The sequence below is a fragment of the Pyrus communis genome, chromosome 13, assembly GCF_041283825.1.
Source record: "Pyrus communis isolate YQ-2024b chromosome 13, ASM4128382v1, whole genome shotgun sequence".
Lineage (NCBI taxonomy): Eukaryota > Viridiplantae > Streptophyta > Magnoliopsida > Rosales > Rosaceae > Pyrus > Pyrus communis.
The window spans coordinates 12,852,634-12,877,665 of NC_142577.1; the positions used below are offsets into that span (position 1 = coordinate 12,852,634).

Consider the following 25,032-nt stretch of genomic DNA (forward strand, 5'->3'; position numbering starts at 1 on the left):
AGAATGTGAAGAATTGAAATAAAATAAGGAAATGTGAAAATGATGTGAGAAATGATGTAGAAATGTCTTAAGTATTTATAGGAAAAAAATTAAAATTTTTAATTTTTTTTTAATTTCGTCTTAGAAAAAAAAATTACAGCTGGGCCCACTGAATGGGCTGGCCATAGGCTAGATTTTGGCCCAACCCTCCATTGGAGATGAGTTTTGTGTCAAAAATGGCCATGTTTTGGCCTATAGCCTTTTGGCTGGCCTGGTTGGCAATGGCTTAAATAGTTAGCTATTAGGGGGGGAGAAGTATGTATGGATCGAACCCATACTAGGGAAGTACATAGACATAATTACTTTCCCATTGCTGTAAAGTGCCATCTGCTCTTCTCTATAATCTTTAGATCATATCCGAAAGTGAGTGACTGTTTATTATTTGGTTAGAAAACATTTATAAATGGCATGAGCCGGAAAATGAAACTATCCCATAAGAAATATAAAGTGGGAAGAAATGTGATCATTTCTATTCATGTATCTATACCTAAAAATAAAGAGATCTCCTTAAAACCTTTTTCAACTCTTGGGTTAAAATCTAAATTTTTTAAGAAATAGAAAATTTAGGTTTTAATCCAGAAACAAATTTTATCCTCTAACCCTTTTGGGTTAAATTTTTAGCCTGAGATTATGAAAGAATGAATTTAGATTTTTTTTTTCTTAAAGTAACTTTAAAAAAAAAAAATTATGTAGACTATCCCAATTTAATTTTATGAACATTTTATCCTAAAAATATTTAGATTCCAATAAATATTGAAAAATCACTAAACGACACTATGAAACTCATGAAACACTACAAAAGAATATGAAACACATAAAACATTTTTTTTAATTACTTTAGCATTGGATTTATGTGACAGCCCGTCCCGGACTTTTCGTACCGTAGGGGTGAAATGACAGTTTTGCCCCTAATGGATAATTGTTGTTTGTGTGGTTGTTTTGGATTTTTGGTTGGTTGCATCCCAGCCACACATCCATCATCATCCTCATCCCTCTCTCCTATTCTCCCTATCTGTCCCAAGCTCTCTCTCTTTCTCTCTCCCATTTCTATTTTCTTGTACGGACGACAACCAAAACCCTTGAAACCTTCACTGATCAAGGAAACAAATTACATATTCGTGCTCGTGAGGTCCTTAGGAGTTCAACCATACTCATTTCAGGTAAGGATACCTTCGTTTTCATGTCGAACTCGAGATCTCCGATTTTGGTCACTGTTCATACACACGTTAATTCTTGTGTTTTTTGGAATTTCAAGCTTGTAGGAAGCTTGGTAAGGTCCTTAGGAGGCTTGGGGTGGTTCGTTTGAAGGTTTTGGACGTCGGGATCGTGAGTTACAAGTTTGGCCGGAGTTGGTGGTGTTTTCCCGGCGAGATTCCGTGGGTTTTAGTGCTTGAAAGTGGTATGGATTTGTTCCTCTTGTTGTAAGCTTCATTTTGTACCAATTTTGTGAAATTTGGTTGAAAAACGAAGAAGATAAAAAGTTTTGAAAATTTCCTAGTTTTCCGGCGCCGGCGACGGCGCCAAAGTTTGGCCAGAGAAGATGACGGAATATTCCATCAGTTTGGACTGAATATTCCTAACGGCGTTAACGGCATCTATTAGATTTAACGGAATATTCTTGACGGCGTTAACTGACGCCGTCAGTGTGCCAGGCACGTGCCTGCACATGGGCGGTGCGTGCGGCGTCGAAAAATTATTTTAAAAGTATGGGGATGTTCCTGAGGTTGAGTAGATCACATTGGTGTATTCATACACCCCATTTGAGCATTGTATGAGAAGTTATTTCGTAATGTTGGTTATGTGCTTTAAAATTAACGTTTTTATAGTTGTTTCGCATATAGGTGAGACCTATCCCGAGGATGAGCGCGGTCACTCGAGGCAAGGGGGTTACGACCCTTCTACATACCAGTGAGTGGGCTTTTGGTTTTCCGTATATACCTATATACTTATGTTTTTCCCAGAAAGTGAAATGAAACATTTATACGTTATATGCCATGCATTATGTTTGCCGTTTGTGTATGCATTATTAGTTGCATATATATATATATATATATATATGTGTGTGTGTGTGTTGATGTTGTGGACACACAGGTAAGTGCCAGGTAAGTTATGGTTTATGCTTATGTTCAGTAGTGATTTGAGATACATTGAGAGCTCATAACCTGCACCCTCAGTGTTAGTGCTCCCGCCCAGAGTTGGGCACAGTCCTTCACGTGATGTTGACCTCTCGCACCACACGCTCATCTTGGATCCAAGTTAGGTGCACAGTCCTGTTGTACAGACCACTTTAGGTGGTTCCGACTCGTAGTTGACCCGCGATTATTCGCCCAGCCTTCACGTGATCGTAGCACTTGAGCGTACTTATTATACACCCAGTCCTGTCATACAGACCACTTTAGGTGGTTCCGACTTGTGTGCAGGTATAGTTAGTGAGATGGAGATTTGAGCTCTAGATTCAGCCATACAGGTCACGTTAGGTGACTCCGGCTGACAGATTACATGGCATTGTTTGGCATTACCTGAGTACTCGCATTTTATTTCGAGGCATTTGACATGGTATATTTCCGAGCATGATTTATATATATGTATATATTCTATTTTTCTAGGAAATATACAGGTTTTACGGCGAGGGGTTAGAACTTTGTTAATGAAATGGTTTTTGAAAAGCTTTGTTTTTGCCCACTCATGTTTTCTGTTTTGCGCCCCTCCAGATTCTAGTTTGGCTAGCGCTTTTGGTGGCTCCCCAGAGAATTTTCCCAGCATATCTGATAGATTATCACCAGTGCAGGACCACCTTTGGGTGTGTTTATGTAGTGTTGTTTCTCCCAGACTGCATTAGATCTTCTGTGCTTTGAACTTTGTTTTTCACAATTTCGCTTGCACATGTATGTTATTACTTTGTGTATAGCTGATTTTTATTTATTCGTACTTTTATTATTATTATTTTATTAGCTTCCGCACTGTGCACATGGTTACGTCACTTCCACGTGACGCCCAACATGCCTTGATCTCGGTCGAGGTGTGTCAATTTAAATTTGAACTATTAAATCTTTCTCTTTTTTTTTTTTTACCGTTGGATCTGATTATATTAAATTTTAACCTTTGAATTAAATGAATTTATAAATATAAAACTAAAATGATACACATATATGTGGCCCAACCCCATTAACCCAGGGGAAATTTTGGCCTAAATTTGCTCGAGAAATGAGTTTTGGGTTAAAACTCATATTTGTCTCAAGGATTGGAACTAGTTGGAGTAAGTTTATAAAGTAAAATTTGAGTTTTACTCCGAGGGTTAGAGTAGGTCTAATAGAGAAAGTTGTTTATTTTGTACTTGTTCGTGTATTTGTACACATAAAAAATATTTAAACAAGAATTAGTAGCTCATCTTTTGAATTTTCTATGAAAATACGTTAGCTAAATGTAATAGTTATAATAATAATAATCTAGACTTAACTTGTACATATTCGATTATGCAAGACGTTACTTCATTAGAAAACGCAAAGACTATTATTTTTCCCCTTTTTCCCGCTGAGATACGTAAGGTAGCATATACAAAACAAGACGCTACGTAATCAGAATACATCTTTGTTTGTCCCATTTACCAAGTCAGCCAAAAACTCTAACGCTTATAGGCCCACCAATACTTGTAGTGTTTTCTCTTTCTTTTTAGGTTTTTTGTCTTTAAAATTAGCATAATTCTTCCCGTTGGTTTCTTTGAAATCAATATAAATGGTCACTAAAATTGTTCACCGTTAATCATTTTGATTATTCTATGAAAAATTTCCGTTCAAATTGAAGAGACCTTCAAGTGGAAGGGCTGATTTGACAATAATACCCTCAATTTAATGGAGATTTTTTTACAGAATGACTAAAATGATTTAGATGGACAATCCCAGAACCACTTTTATTGAATTTAAATCACAGAGAATAAAGTGAGGAGTTACGTTAATTTCAAAAACTATTTTAGTTAAAAAATCTTCTTTTTTGTTTATTGCTTTAAAGTTTGCTTCAATGAAATCATATTTGAAAGAAATTTTAGGGAAATACTATGCAAGGTCTTGAATGTCCTTAACAAAGAGTTTATAATCTCCGAGGACTTGGTAGTTTCACTTTAGTTACCTCTATACTGCACAATAGGAGATATATATATATATATATATATCTCCTATATTACGTAATAAAAATACTAAATTGAAATACAAAATAAAAAAATCTTGGATAACTATAAATTTTATACAAAAACATTTTAATGGAAAAAAAATCTTCATTTGTCGACTTTTCATACTATATTGCTAGTTTTTTTAGATGAAAATAAAAATATTGCTAGTTTTTTAAGATGAAAAATAAAAGATTACAAGGAAAAGCTCCTAGGGCAATTAAGACTAACAAAGTACTATATCGATAATGATCTTGCCTCTTTTGGTTGGAAACAATACCAAACGACAGTAACACCGGAAAAATGACCCTTAATAGCATTTATGAGGATTGTGACATTCCTTTATGGTATTCGAGTGAGGACTTTAAAATTCCAAGACATTAAGGCAAAATTGAAAACGAAATGGATCACATAAAGTTAGATAAGTTGTTAAACTAACCATTGAGAGAGAGATAGAGTGGCTGGCTAAAGAGGAGAGAAAGAAAGAAGGGCGGGAGGAATTATATATGTAATTTCTCATGCCTAGTGTCTTTATTTATACTAATTATGATGAGTTTTACTTGTCCTACAAGTAATACAAAATGTACAAGAAAAATCTTTTTAATGCTGTAGAATTCGATCTTTTTAATGCTGTAGAATTCATACTTCTAGCTTACACAATCACACAAGTTACCAACCACTATTTACAACAAAATAAGAGGAATTGAAAAATACACCCTATGTTTATTACAAAGTTATGTAATAGCGATTTATAAATGACTCATTCCAAGTAGTCATTTGTAAATCTCTCTATCATGTTATTTGTACTTTTATCAACCTTTTTGTGATCAATTGTTCACCACTGAAAGAGTAATGCTATGTACACCAACATTTTAGACCAAATTTACAAATCATGTTATCAATACTTAAATGATAATCTAATCATCAGCAACTATACCATATTTTTATTACAAAATGCAGATACGAGAAAAATGGAAAAAATTAGCACTCGAAAAAGAAACAAAAATAAAAATGTTTTGAAATGGGAATTAGCAAAAGCTTATCTGTTATTTCTATTGGCTTTAAAGCAAGGGAACTTTAATAAAAAAAAAACTCCTAATAGTATTCATTTTAGTTTTTATTTTGTTATTATCATTAGAATTCAAAGTTCTCAAACGTAACATTAAACAAAGAGGGCTTTAAATAGGAAATACCCGCTGAAACGAGCCAAAACCACCGTCATTTTTCAGTAGACCCATCAGATAGGAATAGTAGGGGGCCAATCCATATCCCTCTTTCTCTTTCCACCCCCCGAAGAGAATCTAGGGTTTGTCTGCAACAGTGAATCTTTTCCTTTCCCGTCTGCTGCTGGTATATCTGGTAAGGGAATCTCTAACGTTTCACTCAAAACTTTCCTGTCACAGAGAACGTCCACCTAGGGTTTTCAAAACTCTCTCTCTCTCTCTCTCTTCCTACTGAAGTCTCCAATTCTCTGGTATTGTTTTCTGACCATTTTTCTGAATTTGAATGCTTGGATTCTACTGGGTTTTTTCTACTCTTCCGTTTCTCTGTGTTTGAATGGTTGCTGCTGTAAAGTTTGTGTTTTTATGGTTTTGGCTGGGTAATTTGCTGCTGGGACTTTGATCTTTTGATGATATTAATAGGAGTTTTGCTTTTGATCATGTATGTTTTGTTTTGGATTAGTATGATAAGTAATTGACTTTTGCTTTTGGTTGGATAGAAATTTGGGGGAAAATAAGAGAGTTTTGAGTTTTGTGATATAGGTTGTTTTGGGTTCTTCTGAAAACTTAGGAACTTCATTAGTTGGTTGAGTTCAAATCTTTGTTTTGAGGTTTCAAAATTGACTGTTTTTGCTTTTCGTAACTTTTCATTGGCAAAGGGTTGAACTTTCATGTTATCTACTGGTCTAAGCACTCACTTGCAATGAAGTTTCAGAATTATTATTGTTTAGATGATAATTGGAAGTGAAAAATAAAAAATATAAAGGGTGTACTACTTTTGAGCATATAGTCTATTTGTCTAGCACAATTTGAGCAAAGGTGGATATAAAGACCGATGAGCCGTTGATACTATTGAGAATTTGTTAGCACCTCTGCTTCTGTAGTACAACATATTTTCTTGGACATTTTAGTTCACGTATTCCAGAAATAGTTATTAGTTTATAAAAAAGTAATTTACTTCCTGGCATGAAGTTATTAACTATTTAAGGAGGTAAATAATAAATATTAGTGATTTCTTTTTCACTAAACATATGCTGATCAAGGACTAGGGTCTCCTTGTCACATTTATAGTTCTTTCCATTGGGGATTTGTATCGTCTATTGCAATATTCCCCCATATTCTGACTTAAGTGCCATTATATCTTGGTTTTCCAGAGGAGTATGTGAGGTTGCTTATACTATCATATTACAGAGGGGCTTATATTTTCTGATAGCATGGCGACTGAAAGTCCAATAAGAATGTCAGAAACTAGTGGAAAATGGGCTCCTCGCAAGAAGACTGCAAAACTTGCACCTTCATCTGCTAATATGGCAGCAGAGGAGTTGAAATTGCTTCTTAGGGGCCATAAGTTTCAAAGCAGCGGACAGGATGTTTCCCCCAATCGAAGTGGGAGTGCACCCCCAAGTATGGAGGGTTCGTTTTTGGCCATCGATAACCTGTTATCCCAGCAGGACTCTAGCATGAATGGAAGCTTGGCGACTCTAGGTAGTGTTATTGAAAGGTGTGAGACTGAGGAACAATTACGGGCTGATCCAGCTTATTTGGCATATTACTGTGCCAATGTCAATTTGAATCCTAGACTTCCTCGTCCACTCATTTCATGGGAGAATCGACGTCTGGCACACAATATTGGTAGTTTCAGCCAGAGTCGGGGACCTGTAGATGGGAGTGGCAATTTTCTGTTGCATATGTCTCAAGGATCACTTCCTACACACAAGGAAGAATCTGAGGATGATCAGTCTACCCAACTCTTTTCTAATGATTGGGTAGATCGGACAAGTGAAGCTTGGTTGGGAGAGGGTGCTGCGTCATTGGTAGGCCAACACCAAAATGCGGGTGATTTAATACAGGTTCATACTCGATACCTTGACATTTTACTCAACAAGGTGTATATAATCCTATCTATGATACCTTTGGAATTTCATTCTTGTTTATTTGTCGTTGGGTTTTAATGTTTGAAATTTCTCTCTTAAAATAGCTTCTATTGGTCAAATGAAATAATTTTTTTTTACCGATATTTTGAATCCCAGAAAAAATTACTGTTGGAAAAACTCAGGAGGAGTTGCCGATAAAGTAGTCACCAGTTGTTTTTAGCTTTTGCTTTCCTTACAATATCGTAGTTGTAAATGTAAATCATCTTTTTATTTCCAGGAAGATTTTGGTGGCTCTTTGCCACCTGTCCCTAATCACTCTCATACATTAGGCAAGGAAGTACCTGAGGAATTCAATGATCACAGTACCGATTCCAGTTCCATTCATGACCCTGCTATTAATGTGACAACTACCATTAAGCCCAGTGTGGATGCAGAAACTGCTGATGCTCCAGCGCTTTCACTAAATGACGAATCCTCGCCCGCCTCTGAAATTTCCAGGAGCACAACTGTTAATGATGCAAGTGTTGCGGTCATTGAATCTGAAATGAAGGCTCTTAACATATCGGACTTGATAGAGAATCAAAAGAAACAAGAACAATGGGAGCGCAGTTGCCAGAATCATTTCTTGCAGCAGCATCAGCAACAAAACAATTTTTTTCAAGTTCAAAGTGGCAAGTCACAAATAACCTCTCAAGGAACTGACAGTACATATGTTAGCATGGATCAGTATCTTCATAATACATCCAAGTATGCAGCGGATGTACAACCAGTTCATCAGACATCTGGGTTCACACCTCCACTATATGCAACTGCAGCCTACATGAATTCAGCTAATCCATATTACTCAAATATTCAAGGACCGGGCTTTCTCCCTCCACCATATCTTAGTGGATATACTTTGAATCCCACTGCTTTTTCTCCATATATTGGTGGATACCATCCTCCGGGTGCTGTTCCTGTGGTTGTTGATGGAACTGTGGGTCCAAGCTTTAATGCTCGAACATCTGGGGTTGCAACTGGGGGCATCCTCTCACCTGGTGCTGATATGCAACATTCAAGCAAGTTCTATGGTCAACTTGGATATCCGCTTCAAACTTCTATTTCTGAACCTATGTACATGCAATACCACCAGCAGCCTTTTGTGGACTTGTATGGTGTTCCAAGACAATTTGATCCATTGGCATCAAGAGGTGGTGTTGACTCAAAGAAAGTGTCCAGTCACGGTTCTTATTTGGATGAACAAAAAAGCCAACATCAGAGAATTGGAAACATGGGGAATTTGAACCCACAAAGAGGAGGGTCAATGACTCCTAACTATCTTGGAAGTGCACCAAATGTTGGTATTTTGATGCAGTATCCAACCCCTCCCCTTACTAGTCCAGTTTCGCCAGTACCCCTCATAGGTTCAGGTATAAATACTGGCTTGTATCCTGCATGGCCAAGGCACAGGGGTTTTGAGAGTTATGACGACCCCAAGATTTATAATTTCCTTGAAGAGTTGAAATCTGGCAAAGGCCGCAGATTTGAGCTATCTGATATCACAGGACATATTGTTGAATTCAGGTACTTTCTTTGTGCTTAGTTGGTTATTTCATTATTAATTGTTAGCAATGAGTAAGTCATCATGAATTTTTCAACTCCAGTGCTGATCAACATGGGAGTCGATTTATTCAGCAGAAGTTGGAAAACTGTAGTGTTGAAGAGAAGGCTTCTGTATTCAAAGAAGTTCTCTCACATGCTTCTAAACTAATGACTGATGTTTTTGGTAACTATGTGATTCAGAAGGTATGTTTCTAAGTTTTTTCTTTTCTCTCTATATATATCCTTCTAAAGAAATGTCAGGGTTCATGCCATTTTATTAATTTCCACTTCCTTTGTTATTTCAGTTTTTTGAGTATGGAACCCCTCAGCAGAGAAAGGAACTTGCCAATCAACTTTCAGGTCAAATTTTGCCTTTAAGTTTGCAGATGTATGGCTGTCGTGTAATCCAAAAGGTATGAAAGTGTGATAAGTTGTTGCTGAATTGTGTGCTAATCAACTTCATGTGGCACATTCATGTTTGATGATTTGCAATTTTATAATACAACTCATCTTTTCCTTTATTTATTTTAGTGGGTTCAGGCAGTCTAGAACAGTTTTAAAAGTGTCTAAATGGATTGAATTGACTGGTAGCTTATCTTGACTTGTCTGGAAGTTATGCTAAATTTTAGCTCCATATTCATATAGACGTATTTGAAGGTGCTGAATAGGTTTTTGATATCAAGTGCTATTACCAGTGGTGATTAAAATTACAAAACTGATTGCAGATATTTGGGGGTGTAATTGCTTATCTTTCTGATATTTTTAGTTTATATTGTTTTTTTATCTTTTCCAACATCAAATATTTATTTATCAATATTGCTATTTTGCAACTGCAGTATTATGGCATTTGCCTTCATTGTATTGTATTGTGTTTTATAGGAACTTTTTATTGTAATTATTGGCGCATGAGAGAGTTGCTGCACTTTGTTCTTGTCTCTGACTTGTAATTCTTTCTCCTTGCATCTTTTTTAATTTTTCTGAGACGGGGTTGAGGACTGTAGATGCTTTTATTCTTTTTAGAATAGTTTACCCATTGACCAGCTGCTAACAATATATTCATAATGAAATGGTCTGTATCTTTTTTTTTTTTTTTTTTTTTTTCGTTTAAAAGCAATTGGTATTGGCCGAACAAAAATGTGTAATTGCAACTGGAAGCTGTGTGTAGTACATAATTGCCCCAGCTTAGTGTTCTTTGGTCCAATAATGTTATGCCTATGTCATTTATTGTTTATGGCCGGTGCAGGCACTTGAGGTTATTGAACTTGAACAGAAAGTGCAGCTTGTACATGAGCTGGATGGGCATGTTATGAGATGTGTTCGTGATCAAAATGGAAACCATGTCATACAAAAGTGCATTGAGAGCATTCCAACAGAAAAAATTAGGTTTATAATCTCTGCTTTCCGTGGTCAAGTTACAACACTTTCTGTCCATCCTTATGGCTGTCGTGTTATACAGGTATCAATAAACTTATGGGGTTGGAACACTTTTCTTCCCTCTTTGCCACTCTTCCTTCAGTTATCATACAAAGAATTCACCTGTTTCCTTGTTTTTGGTTTGTTGTAGAGAGTTCTGGAACATTGTACAGATGAGCTGCAATGCCAGTTCATAGTTGATGAGATCTTGGAGTCTGTTGCTGGTCTTGCCCAGGACCAGTATGGCAACTATGTCACACAGGTTTGTATTGGACTCTGTAGTTTAAGTATTAATTACTATCTATTATGACAGTTGGTCTCACATTGAAGAACTAATATGCCTCGCTAAAGATTTAATTAATGCATAATGTAAACTCAATCTATGTCTTAGTGGTTATACTTAATACAGAGGTATCACGTATAGGGAGCACAGGAACATGTATTTCATGATAAGATTTGCCCTCCTATAGGAAGAGGATGGCCATAGGTTACTAGCACTTCAAGTTCTCTTCAGTGTTTGGCTCAAGCAGTAAACGGTGTGGCTAATTGATGACGGAAATTTCTTTGACAGAGGTGGAGAAACAGGCATCCAGTAGTGAGAATAACTCATATGGCATAATTTTTTTTAGAAGGGCATGACTCCAGAAGTTGACTAGCTAGTGTTTTGTAACAGAAGAGGGCTTGTAGTTCAGTGTGTCACTGTGTCTACACCAGAAATTGCCTTCCACACACATACTTACACTGTTTGACGCACACATGTTTCACGGTAGAATGACACGAGAAAGGTGTTTTAAAAACCCCCTCTCTGATGCCTATTTGGTTCTCCTACCCTCATGATTCTGTAGGTCTACAATGTACATGTTTAGCTTTTTTTCCTTCTTAATAGTTGAAAGCTGACACGTATATTCCGTGTTCTATAAGTGCAACACTTTTTGCCAACTAAATTTCTGGATGTACTTTATGCTTCCTAGTTACAACTACATATTTCATTGTCTGTATACTACATGTGATTGATCTGCATCATTTGTTTTGCTAATGAATTTTGATGCTTGACAGCATGTATTGGAGAGGGGAAAACCTAATGAAAGAAGGAAAATTATTAACAAGTTGTCGGGTCATTTCGTACCTCTGAGCCAGCACAAGTTTGCTTCAAATGTTGTTGAGAAATGTTTGGAATATGGTGGTGCTGCAGAACGAGAACTATTAATTAGGGAGATCGTTGGGCATAATGAAGGAAATGATAATTTGTTGGTATGGAGAATTCTTCATTGGCCCTCTAGTCCTAGTGGAAAAATACATTACTTGTGTTCTTTATGTTTATATGCACACACGTACACGAACACACACATATGCCAATTTTTATTTTACAAAGCAGTACAAGTGCATTTGAAGCTCGTATTTGTCTTGCTTAATCTCCATTTTTTTTTTTTTTTTGTCTTAGGTAATGATGAAGGACCAATATGCAAATTATGTGGTGCAGAAGACCCTTGAAATCTGTAATGATAGTCAACGGGTGTTATTAATTAATCGTATAAGGGCTCATACAAACGCATTGAAGAAGTACACTTATGGGAAGCACATCGTAGCACGGTTTGAGCAGCTATTTGGAGAAGGTGTGTACTCTTAAACTTTGTATCACTCTTGGTATACCGTATAATGTTTACTGCTTCATCGATTAAATGTGGAGTATGCATGCTGAACCTCATATTAACACGGGGAGGTGGAAATGACCAAAATGTGGTTGAAGTAGCCTCTACTTCATTTGAAATCTCGCTTTTATGTTCTAATTTGTTATAAAATGGAAAATTCGTTTGGCGCCCTTCGTCCATTGCAAATTGAGAAGGGTATTTTATGAAGTATTGGGTTTTTGAACTGTTTAATTGATCATGTGGTAAAGAAATGGATAATCGGAAGAGGAAATGACAGGGTAATACATTTTTAGTGCCTCCTAGTGGCATACAGTTTCGAACATTGCAAAGACAATCTCACAAGTATATTTGTCATTTGACCATACTCCTTGTTTTTCTTTGGCCTGCAGAAAATCTATCAGGATCGTGATGGGAACGAAGGCAAAATATCGAAGAAAGTACCTTCAGTGAATCTGTGGTTTGTCAATGCATACAGGGAATGTGTATCCCATGGAAATTGAAGAGAATAGCATGAGATTGGTGTACTGTGGCACCCTGTTCATGGGAGCTGTGGCTTGGCCGTGCAGCCAAGTTGTCATGTGGCTTCATGTGCAATTCGACCATCAGTAAGAGAGGGTTGATGTTTCGTTGGTAGGTAAGTCGGTTGGGTTGGTAGTTGCTAGTAAATATATGTTTTATGGTGAAGAAGTATATACTTACGTACTCGTAGGACGATTTGATTGCCGTACAAGTCAGTGATTGTAGTTATTGGTAGGAAAAACCTTGATGCTGTAAATCTATTTAGCACATTATTTGTTGCAAATGTGTGGTTTTTGTGATAAATTGTAGGCGTGTGTGTGTATTTTTTTTTTTTTTTTTTTTTTTTATGACCGTAGAAAAATTGCAACACAGTCCCCTCTAAATAAACGTCTCGCTGGTTCAAACTACATGTTTAAGGCTCAATCTGCCGAGCCTTGTAGCATGAGTTTGTAAATAAGCAGGTATTAAAGTGGTAGGTTGTATGGAGATGTAACTCAAGGAGGAGAAATTCTTTATCACCTTATGCCGAGGTCACATTAAGCACGCCCCTAGTCTTTGGGTTAGTAGGGCGTATGCTCACCTCTCTCCCTCTTGAGCTAACTCGATGTCTGATGGCTTTCAAATGTGAGGTTTTAAGATGATATTCATGCCTAGTTGTGAAGGCTAATGTTGAGGAGATTAAATTTCTAAATTAAATTTTATTAGCCGAATGATAAAGATGTTGATGATTGGATTATTAACTTGCTTATTTTCTGTTGGTAACATCATTTGATTTGTCAATTTGGTTTAAAGTTTTGGTGTTCCTAGCATTATCCAATTGTGAATATGTGACACCGCTGGTTTGAGGGGTCTATGCTTGCCATCCAAAGGCGAAAGTAATAATCTTATGCCACCTTGACATGTGATACTAGATTTACTTAAGCCTTTAAGTAGGATGTAGTTAATCCAATCTTATGTTTGGACTCAAAATTAAAGGATTGATAAGAGAACTGACACACTCTGCTCGGGTGGCCTCCCAGCTAAGGGTGGAAATGTGCTGATCGACACTAAATTGACAATAACAAGATACTATCAACCTAATAACGAAGTTATAACTAAGGAAATTGATAGTATTTCGTCACCTTTACGATGGGGTTTTATTGTCAATTTACCCTTAGCTGGAAAGTTATTTCGGTCATGGTGTGTCATTTTGAAGCTTATTAGATACTGGTCATGTGCATTTTTATGAGAGAACTAATCCTTAAAAAGAGGGATAGTTTTTCTTTCTAATATAATGATTATTTGCACTAATGGGCAGACAATTTGGGTTTAAGCCACACAAGATGTCAGGGGTGGATCCATTCATGGATGCGGAAGAGTCCTCCAACGACGGCTTAACAATTTGGGCAGGTGGTGGAAGAGAGAAGATCATCATAGCTGTGCAAATGTTGTGCAACAGAAGCTTTGAACCAAGAAGAAATATTTAATTTCAAACGAAAAGGAACATGGGGAAGACCATTATGATTATGTTATTCTTAGACCTTGATTCCAACGAAGAAGAAAGACTTTCTCTCTTCATTTTCCATGTAACCAACCTCTTTTTTTTTTTTTTTTTTTTTTGTTCTTTTTTCTTTTTTCATTTTAATTGTTGGCCAATTATTTTGTCACTTGGCATTTTAATTAAAAAAGTATAGTGTATTAATTAATAAATACTATTTAGAATATATGTTTGACATCGTCATTTTCTTTGTTTTTTCAAATTCACTATAAATTCATACGATCCCTGAAAAATATTTTGTAAAGTACTGAAAACACGTAATCACTTGAACCTTCATCTCATATAATCAAATCCACTAAAATACTAAAGCAAAAATTCTGATATTTTTCTATGTTATTGTATATGTTAAATAATAAACCTATTTGAAATAATAAACCCAACTTCTTAATAGAAGTATAGTTTTTTTTTTTTTTTTTCAAGAGTAAATAGATACATATTTATATAATATATAATGAATTTACTTAACTTAAACCCGCCTAGTCCACCTAGGCCTGGTCTATGCACATAGGTGCTAGATCCCAACCCACCGTCTGACTAACACTTAGCATACCATGGTTAGGATCACCAATATTAAAATTCTGCATTTGCCATTGCGAGATGCCATCAATAATTTGCGCTAAACTTGCCTTTCTCAGAAGTCAAACCTAAACCTGCCTAGAAAGTTTGGAGTATAGAATAAGATTTTTGGAGTGCCAATAACAATTCCCTTTTATTTTTGTTGTCAAATGATAGATTTTGATAGAGTGAGTGTTAGATTAGTTATCGACGAGGTTTGAACCCACGTCGTTATGCAAAAGCTTGACACCTCTCCACTACTATAGTAAAAGACCACTTGCATGTAACCTTATTTTATTATGACATATCTTTCTTGTCATGATTGAATACATCATTGAAACAATCATGCGAGAGGTCTACTAAGTCAATTGCGTAACGAGTTGGGGAGAGAGACGTAAGAGCAGAGCAGCATGTGAGATTCTCATCCACCTTGTCACTCAGTTAGACCTGACATTCGTGTCGTGTTTCTCGTGTTCGTGTCGTTTTCGTGTCATACCCGATAGCTTAACGGGTCGTGTCATGTAATACCTGTTAAAGTAAACGAGTAATATGACCCGACCCGAAATCAACCCATTAATATTATCAGGTAATATGACCCGACCCGTTACCCGTTAAGAAAATTATATTTTAAATCAATAAAAATGACAAGAAAAACATAATTTGACCCAAAAAAATGTAAAACATAATACTAAATTAGTATATACATACTAAATTTCGGAGTTGACCCCTTAATGAAAGTTGTAAAGCTTTTCATTACGTGTGATTACATTTTTCACACTTATTATTATTAATTTTTCACTCAAATAAATAACATTGTTCATGAGATTTTTAAAAATCTACACTTATTTATACTTTCATCAAATATAACATAAGATTTTATGGTATCCACTAGTGTAAATATTTTAAATTGAAGATCGAATTCATTCATTGTATTCATATAGGGTCAATGAGTGTAGCTGTAAAAAATCATCAAAATCGGAGTTAAAATAACCGTTAAATCGTAATTTTTCGTTTATAACCGTCGAAAAGTTTTGTCGCATTACTTGATCTCTGAATGTTTGTTTTTTTGCAATTTTTGGCGTATGCGATCTCGAAGCATATATAAACAAGTTTGACGGTTGGATCGTTGAAATTAGTTTCGTATGATGCGTATCCCATCAAAACGATAGATTCACTAACACTTAAGAGTTTATTTATACTTTCATCGAGTATAACATAAGATTTTGTGGTATCCACTAGTGTAAATATTTTAAATTGAAGATCGAATTCATTCATTGTATTCATTTAGGGTCAAGGAGTGTAGCTGTAAAAAATCATCAAAATCGGAGTTACAATAACCGTTAAATCGTGATTTTTCGTTTATAACCATCGAAAAGTTTTGTCTCATTACTTGATCTCTGAATGTTTGTTTTTTTCAATTTTTGGCGTATGCAATATCGAAGCATATATAAACAAGTTTGACGGTTGGATCATTAAAATTAGTTTCGTAGGATGCGTATCACATCAAAACGATAGATTCACTAACACTTAAGAGTTTATTTATACTTTCATCAAGTATAACATAAGATTTTGTGGTATCTACTAGTGTAAATATTTTAAATTAAAGATCAAATTCATTCATTGTATTTGTTTAGGGTCAAAGAGTGTAGCTGTAAAAAAATCATCAAAATTGGAGTTAAAATAACCGTTAAATCGTGATTTTTCATGTATAACCGTCGAAAAGTTTTGTTTTATTAATTGATTTCTGAATTTTTTTTTTTTGCAATTTTTGGCGTATGCGATGTTGAAGCATATATAAACAAGTTTGATGGTTGGATCGTTGAAATTAGTTTCGTAGGATGCGTATCACATCAAAATGATAGATTCACTAACACTTAAGAGTTTATTTATACTTTCATTAAGTATAACATAAGATTTTGTGGTATCCACTAGTGTAAATATTTTAAATTGAAGATCGAATTCATTCATTGTATTTATTTAGGGTCAAGGAGTGTAGCTATAAAAAATCATCAAAATCGGAGTTATAATAACCGTTAAATCGTGATTTTTTGTTTATAATCGTCGAAAAGTTTTATCTCATTACTTGATCTGTGAATATTTGTTTTTTGCAATTTTTGGCGTATGCGATCTCGAAGCATATATAAACAAGTTTGACGGTTGGATCATTGAAATTAGTTTCGTAGGATGCGTATTACATCAAAATGATAGATTCACTAACACTTAAGAATTTATTTATACTTTCATCAAGTATAACATAAGATTTTGTGGTATCCACTAGTGTAAATATTTTAAATTGAAGATCGAATTCATTCATTGTATTTGTTTAGGTTCAAGGAGTGTAGCTGTAAAAAATCATCAAAATCGGAGTTAAATTAACCGTTAAATCGTGATTTTTTGTTTATAACCATTGAAAAGTATTGTCTTATTACTTGAACTCTGAATGTTTGTTTTTTGCAATTTTTGGCGTATGCGATCTTGAAGCATATATAAACAAGTTTGACGGTTGGATCGTTGAAATTAGTTTCTAAGATGCGTATCCCATCAAAATAATAGATTTACTAACACTTAAGAGTTTATTTATACTTTCATCAAGTATAACATAAGATTTGTGGTATCCACTAGTGTAAATATTTTAAATTGAAGATCGAATTCATTCATTGTATTTATATAAGGTCAAGGAGTGTAGCTGTAAAAAATCATCAAAATCAAAGTTAAAATAACCGTTAAATCGTGATTTTTCGTTTATAACCGTCGAAAAGTTTTGTCTCGTTACTCGATCTCTGAATGTTTGTTTTTTGCAATTTTTGGTGTATACGATCTCGAAGCATGTATAAACAAATTTGACGGTTGGATCATTGAAATTAGTTTCATAGGATGCGTATCCTATCAAAACGATACATTAACTAACACTTAAGAGTTTATTTATACTTTCATTAAGTATAACATAAGATTTGTGGTATCCACTAGTGTAAATATTTTAAATTGAAGATCAAATTCATTCATTGTATTCATATAAGATCAAGGAGTGTAGCTGTAAAAAGTTATCAAAATCAGAGTTAAAATAACCGTTAAATTGTGATTTTCGTTTATAACCGTTGAAAAGTTTTGTCTCATTACTTGATCTCTGAATGTTTGTTTTTTGCAATTTTTGGAGTATGCGATCTCGAAGCATGTATAAACAAGTTTGACGATTGGATTGTTGAAATTAGTTTTGTAGGATACTGTAGACATCGAAATTTCAGTAAAAAAAAAATATGTTCACCAATGCATTAAAGTTTTGACGTGTCAAGGCATACATGGCATACGCCACGTGTTGTACAAATTGTACACATGGCGTGTGACTCAACAAAATAGGAAGAAATACCCTTGAAGGATTAAACAAGTTTTTCTTCTCATTTTGGGGAATGACAAGGCAAGTACATTTCAATCCATTGAGGATCAAAACAAGTTTTTCTTCTCATGTTGGGCAATGACAAGGCAAGCACACTTCAATCCATTACGGATTAAAGCAAGTTTTTCTCATTTGGGCAATGACAAAGCATACACATTTCAAGTTTAAAATGGTGTTAAGTGGGAAATTAGGCCATAAGTTACACCACTTCAAGTTTAAAATGGTATTAAGTGGGAAATTAGGCCATAAGTTACACCACTTCAATTTCAATATTGCATTAAGTGGGAAAATTAGGCAATGGTGCTTGGAAATGAAAAAAATATTTTGTGGTGGTGATTCATTCTCAAAGCCTATAAATAGGCTTCTCCATCAAGGTACATCAACCAATTCACAAATACATTTCTCCACACATCAAAACCTTGAAGCCTTAGAGTTCTAAAGCTCTCAAGAAAATCCCGAAGGATCAAGAAAGCACTCTTCGTTCTTCGTCAAATCCTCCTTCAAGATCAAGCCCCAACGGCCCTTGAAGAACTTCCACCAACTCAAGATCAAGCCCCGACGGCCCTTGAAGAAAGTGTTCATCCGTTCATCCTAAGCTCAAGCCCCAACGGCCCTTTGGATCAACAACCTCAACAAATCCACACATTCAATCGTTCTTCAAGATTAAGCCCAAAAGCCCTTGAAGATCCGCTTATCCATCAACCTTCAAGATCAAGCCCAAAAGCCCTTGAAGAAATCCACACAACCATTATTCAAGATCAAGCCCCGACGGCCCTTGAAGAAAGTGTTCATCCGTTCATCAACTGTTCATCCTTAGATCAAGCCCCGACGGCCCTTTGGATCAACAACTCATCCACAAACCTACACCCTACGAAGATAGAATCAGAGGACCAAATTTGAGAGAGATCGTAACCCCAAAATCATCAAACAAAAAAATATTATTTTGTACACGTTATTCTTGTTTCTTGTTTCAAGGAACTTTCGTGTTCACAAATTTGGCACGCCCAGTGGGACCTCTCTACCTCTCATCTCTATCCTCAAATCATCGAAAAAACGCAAATGGCATCAAGAAAGGATCAAGTTGTTCCTGCAATCAAAGCAAAGAACAAGAACATCATCGCCGCAAGTGGTGGTATTTCGGGCATCACAACCCGAAGTAAAACAAGAGCTCTTTTTGCCGCGGCTTCCGCCCCTGCATTAACTCTGTCAAAGGAACAAGAGCACCTGAGGTACGAGCCTGTGATCACCCTAGCCTCGCTAAGGGCATCAAGGGGAGAAAGCCCGAGGAAATACTCAGAGTCCCTACTCTCCGACGCTGATTCGAGCGGCAGTACAACCATGCAAGTCATGACCACTGGAGCAACTTCAATCGAGGAGCAGCTAACTCAGATGAATGAAGCAATCGCAAAGCTCACATGGACTGTGGAAGAGAAGGACTTGCAGATTGCCGCACTTGTCAGCCAACTAGATGCGCTGCCCGACGTGAAAGTCGACCCAAATGTTGGCCTATTAAAGAAAGAAGTCGACGAAGAAGAGGAGCCACCAGCGGAGAAAGTTGAAGAGAAGCCAAAGCTAGACCAAGCAACGGCATTCATGGGATCTCTCTCTATCCAGCAGCTACAGGAGTTGATCGCAAGCACTATCAAGACACAGTACGAAGGAAGCTCGCATGACTCCGTACTGTACTCAAAGCCTTACTCCAAGAAGATTAATGCTTTGAAAATGCCAAGGGGTTATTAGCCCCCAAAGTTCATGCAGTTCGATGGAAAAGGCAACCCGAAGCAACATGTCCCCCATTTCATTGAAACTTGCAACAATGCTGTGACAGAGGGAGACTACCTCGTCAAACAGTTCGTGCGTTCGCTGAAAAGTAACGCTTTTGACTGGTACACTGACCTCGAACCTGAGTCTATCAACAGTTGGGACCAGCTAGAAAGGGAATTCCTCAACCGTTTCTACAGCACTCGTCGTACTGTAAGCATGCTAGAGCTGACCAGTACGAAACAGTGGAGAGATGAACCTGTCATCGACTACATAAATAGATGGCGCTCCTTAAGTCTGGATTGCAAAGATCGGCTTTCTGAAACCTCTGCCATTGAGATGTGCGTTCAAGGCATGCACTGGGGGTTACATTACATCCTCCAAGGCATAAAACCAAGAACATTCGAAGAGCTAGCAACTCGTTCCCACGACATGGAGCTGAGTATCGCTAATCACGGGAAAAATGAGCCGATTACTAACTTCAATAAGGATAAAGTATTCGCCCCAAATATAGACAAGACTGGGAAGAAACCCGCTAAGGAAGCTTTCACCGTCAACACTACCCCCATCAAGACCTCCTCAGCACCCATCAAGACCTCCTCAGCGCCCATCAAGATCTCCTCCAAGAAGAAAGGGAAGGAGATAAAGACAAGTGAGCCTTATCGCACCCAAGACAGATACAAGAGCACTTTGAGAGAGTTGGAACAGAAAATGTACCCTTTTCCTGACTCTGACATGGCTGCCGTGTTAGATGACTTGCTGGAAAAAAAGGTGATTGAGCTACCCAAATGCAAGCGTCATGAAGAAATGAATCGCACAAACAATCCTAGGTACTGCAAGTACCATCGTATCGTGAGCCATCCTGTTGGCAAGTGCTTTGTTCTTAAAGAACTCATCATGAAGCTAGCACAACAAGGGCAAATTGAGCTCGACCTTGAGGACACGGCCGCAACGCATACCACTACAATTGCGTTTGGATCGTTTAATCCTGTGCCTCTCCAAACGACACCTGACCGTTCCCGTGAATGCTCAAGTTGCACGGCACCTCCTACACAACCATCACTGGAGAGAAGCGACCAAGATGCACATGCTGATGATGAAGAATGATGGATATTGGTAACCTACAAAAAGACAAGGAAACCAAGACCACGAGTCATACAGCCAAAGGTGGAACAAAGAAGAAATCACCACGGCCGCAACAATGCGAAGCCTAAAAGAAACATAAAGCATGATAAGACAACATATGCTGGGGAACCTATGGAGCAGGAGCCACGCATTCCCGTTTCCTTGCGTGAATACTTCCCGAATGACTTTTTCCAACAGTGCACTACTGTGGCCTGTCACATGGTTGAAGTAGAAATAGAAAAGCCCTCAAAAGGCAAAGCTATCGCCACTGAGGTAGAAAAGACCCTCACACCCGAAGAAGGTCTACCAACACACTTTAGCATCGAGGAAGCGCTACCATTGCCAAAAAAGATACGAAGAGCACTAGCAGCAGTCCTGGCAGGTCCCGGCGACCACGAAGTACGAGAAAGTAACGACGATGGCTCGAAGCTTCAGCCACATGAATGTGCCACATGTTGTGCCACCCATGACACAATTAACTTCACTGACGAAGACCTACTGCTGGGACCAAAGCCTCACAACCGTCCTCTCTTCGTCTCAGGGTACGTAAGGGAATACAAAGTCAACCGCATGCTTGTGGATGGTGGGTCGGCCATAAACATCATGCCAAAATCAACAATGACCATAATCGGCATCAAGGTGAATGAACTATCCCTGAGCCGTCTGCTGATCCAGGGTTTTAACCAAGGAGGACAAAGAGCGATGGGCACGATCCGAGTAGAGATGACCATTGGTGAGCTCAAATCAAGCACGATATTCCACGTGATTGATGCAAGAACTTCCTACAGCTTGCTCTTAGGAAGACCTTGGATCCACGCAAATGGGGTAGTGCCGTCCACCCTTCACCAATGCCTAAAATTTTACCGAGAATGAGTGAAGGTGATCCAAGGTGACACTAAGCCATTCACCGAAGCCGAATCACACTTTGCAGACGCCAAGTTCTACATGGACGAAGACATGGTACCCGAAGCTCTTCTGGAAGAGATCAAATCCACGGGCAAAGCAGCACCTAAAAAGCAGGAGTGGCAAGCCATGCCTAAAAAGCAAAAAGAGCAGGCCGTGCCATCTTCAAGCAAAGACGGTGACGAGTTTGCTAAACCTGCAACAACCAAAGGGAGTAGGATGCCGTCAGAAGGACCGAACGCACCCATATTCCGGTATATCCCGATGTCAAGAAGAAAGAATGGTCAATCTCCATTCGAAACTGGAACAAGAAAAGCCGACACACAGTGGCACACGGATAATGTGAAGTTGCTCAAGATGAATGCAGTTTTGCCTCTGACACAGCTAGGGGGTGCTAAGGCCGCAAGACTACCACAAGGCTTCATAAAAACTCTACCAAAGAAGGTGGAATCAAGCTTTCTTCCAACCAAGATGACCGAGGAAGGTTTCGACCCAAACGCCTACAAACTCATGTCAAAGGCCGGGTACGACTTCGCTTCTTCTGAGGCGGCTGGAAAGAAGGTTTCAAACACTGTCAATGACAAAGAACGTAACCTCACCAAAACTCAAAAGAAGTTGAAGGAGCATGGTTACGGAGTTGACAACAACAAAGCCGGACTTGGCTTCACACCAAATGCACCCGTGAAAATTTCAAGCAAAGTGAAGAAAGCTAGCGCTCAACACATCAGCGTGAGCATTGAACAAGACCAAAAAGAGCCTAAACCCGCCCCTCGGACGTCGATCTTCGATAAGATGAGCCATTCAAGCTCCAGAATTTCAGTGCTTAATCGCATTGGTAATCAAGACCGAACCTCTGTCTTCAAGAGGCTTAACGCGCCAACATCCCAAAGCTCTGTTTTTAAAAGGTTGTTAAAGCCTAAGAAACAAAGCAACACAACTATCTATCCTCTGCGACGATCAGCTTCGGAAAGATTTGAAAATAATGAGAAGCCTTTTGGAAAGAGGAAGACAACACCAAAGGAAGAAAGGTTCGATGGGTTAGCAGAAAAAGGCGACGTTCGAAGCTTGATTCCTTCAAGGATGAAGCGCCAAGCAATCCTAGAGGTCGACACAAAAGGACCACTGAAGGTAAGGAGGCGCATCATCATCCACACTGGCAAATCTTCATGCCAACAAACCCAAGAGAACGGCACTGAAGATGAAATCCCTAAGAAAGATGTCACTTCTGACTTTTTCGACTCAAAGTCTTCACCTCGACTGTTGGGGGCATGCTCCAAGTCAAGTGAAATTGAAGGATGGACTCATGTCACTCCGAAGAAACTGCACGAGAAACATATGTCTTCTCTATAAGTGCACCAATCGGAAAGGGGGCAAAACAGCTACCGTCAACCTTCAAAGCTACATGAAAATGTTGAGGATGATGAAATTACAACACAAAGATCGCTCATGCGGGATCTTTTCTTCCTCGAAGACGTCTTCAATTACTCGATCAAGGCTCCTTGCTATGAAGATTGTGAGGAATGCAGTTCGAAGATCGCTTCGACGAAATTGGACAAGCAGCAACCATCTTGTCCACAAGTTTACCAGTCGAAAATAGGGCAAAACAGCTCTTGTCAACCTCCAGAACAATGTGAAAGTGTTGGAGATAATGAAATTTCGACACAAAGATCGTCCATCCCCATCACAATGTGCGACCTCTTCCCAGAAGACTTCTTCAATTACTCGGTCAAGGCTCATTCCTATGAAGATTGCGAGGAACGCCTCTCCCAGAACACCAGACAATCCTTATGCCGACAAGCTCGAGAAGACAGCACTGAAGAGGAGATCCAAGATGTTTTCCACATCACGGTTCAAGAAGGTGAAGAAGACGAAATCCCCGAGGAAGATGTCACTGCTGCACCACCACAGCTCGAAGATGGGGGCCAAGCCACGGTCGATGATCTCAAGGAACTCAACTTAGGTACAGGCAAGGAACCAAAACCTATCTTCGTAAGTGCATTATTAAGTACAGATGAGATAGAGGAGTATTATCAGCTGTTGTTAGAGTACAAAGACGTCTTTGCCTGGACCTACAAAGAAATGCCCGGCCTGGACCCTATCATTGCTGTTCATCATCTTGCGGTCAGGCCTGGAACACGACCGATAAAGCAAACTCAAAGACGCTATCGATCTGAGCTTATCCCACAAATCGAGGTCGAGATCGACAAGCTAATGAAGCAGGCTTTATTCGAGAAGTGCAATACCCCAAATGGATCTCCAACATCGTCATTGTCCTTAAGAAATCAGGACAAATACGTGTTTGCGTAGACTTCCGGGACCTCAACGATGCTTGCCCAAAGGACGACTTCCCCTTGCCAATCATTGAAATCATGGTAGATGCAACCACTGGCCATGAGGCATTATCATTCATGGATGGCTCTTCTGGGTACAATCAAATTCGCATGGCCCTCGAAGATGAGGAACTAACAGCCTTTCGTACTCCAAAAGGTATCTACTGCTACAAGGTGATGCCCTTTGGTCTAAAGAACGCTGGAGCTACGTATCAACGCGCAATGCAGAAAATCTTCAATGACATGCTACACAAAAACGTAGAATGTTACGTAGATGATGTGGTGGTTAAGACGAAGAAAAGATCAGACCACTTGAAGGATCTGCGAATAGTGTTCGAAAGGTTGCGAAAATACAACCTCAAGATGAACCCGTTAAAATGTGCGTTTGGCGTCACCTCTGGAAAATTCCTCGGCTTCATCGTCAAGCACCGTGGTATTGAAGTAGACCAATCAAAGATCAAGGCCATTCAAAGCATGCCCGAGCCAAGAAACCTGCACGAGCTGAAAAGTCTACAAGGACGGCTAGCCTTCATCAGACGCTTCATCTCCAACCTCGCAGGGCGTTGTCAACCGTTTAGTCGCCTTATGAAGAAAGATGTTCCATTCGTATGGGACAAAGCATGCCATAATGCTTTTGAAAGCATAAAGAAATATTTGTCAAGTCCACCTGTCCTGGGGGCACCTGTGCCCGGGAAACCACTCATATTGTATATTGCTGCTCAGGAAAGTTCAATCGGAGCACTCTTGGCGCAAAAGAATGAATCCCAAAAAGAATGAGCACTTTACTACCTCAGTCGAACTCTCACCGGCGCTGAGTTGAACTATTCCCCAATAGAAAAGATGTGCCTCGCTTTGGTGTTTGCCATTCAGAAACTCAGACATTACATGCATGCTTACACCATCCACTTGGTTGCTAAAGCCGACCCTGTCAAATACGTTATGACTAAGCCAGTCTTGACAGGGCGACTCGCTAAAT

The 25,032-nt window shown here is 38.3% G+C and overlaps 1 protein-coding gene across 4 annotated transcripts; it reads left to right on the forward strand.

Annotated features, from left to right (window-relative positions):
• The first annotated feature begins 5,362 nt into the window (after positions 1-5,362).
• On the forward strand, positions 5,363-12,757 carry LOC137736829 (pumilio homolog 6, chloroplastic). 4 transcript variants are annotated; one of them, XM_068476111.2, is made up of 10 exons: positions 5,363-5,557; positions 6,573-7,268; positions 7,570-8,855; positions 8,936-9,077; positions 9,179-9,286; positions 10,117-10,329; positions 10,438-10,548; positions 11,343-11,537; positions 11,728-11,899; positions 12,325-12,757. In XM_068476111.2, the coding sequence occupies exons 2-10, from the start codon at positions 6,633-6,635 to the stop codon at positions 12,342-12,344; spliced, it is 2,883 nt and encodes a 960-aa protein (XP_068332212.2). In that variant the 5' UTR covers positions 5,363-5,557; positions 6,573-6,632; the 3' UTR covers positions 12,345-12,757. The 4 variants fall into 4 exon arrangements, with proteins under 4 accessions (XP_068332212.2, XP_068332211.2, XP_068332213.2 ...); XM_068476110.2 differs by having other exon boundaries at positions 5,407-5,672; XM_068476112.2 differs by having other exon boundaries at positions 5,413-5,557; positions 6,610-7,268.
• Positions 12,758-25,032: the final 12,275 nt, after the last annotated feature.

Coding starts and splice junctions, on each gene's coding strand:
- LOC137736829 (XM_068476111.2), top strand. CDS start 6,633: ATGGCGACTGAAAGTCCAATAAGAATGTCAGAAACTAGTGGAAAATGG. Junction 9,287..10,116: donor GCTGTCGTGTAATCCAAAAG/GTATGAAAGTGT, acceptor TGGCCGGTGCAG/GCACTTGAGGTTATTGAACT. Junction 11,538..11,727: donor AAGGAAATGATAATTTGTTG/GTATGGAGAATT, acceptor TTTTTGTCTTAG/GTAATGATGAAGGACCAATA.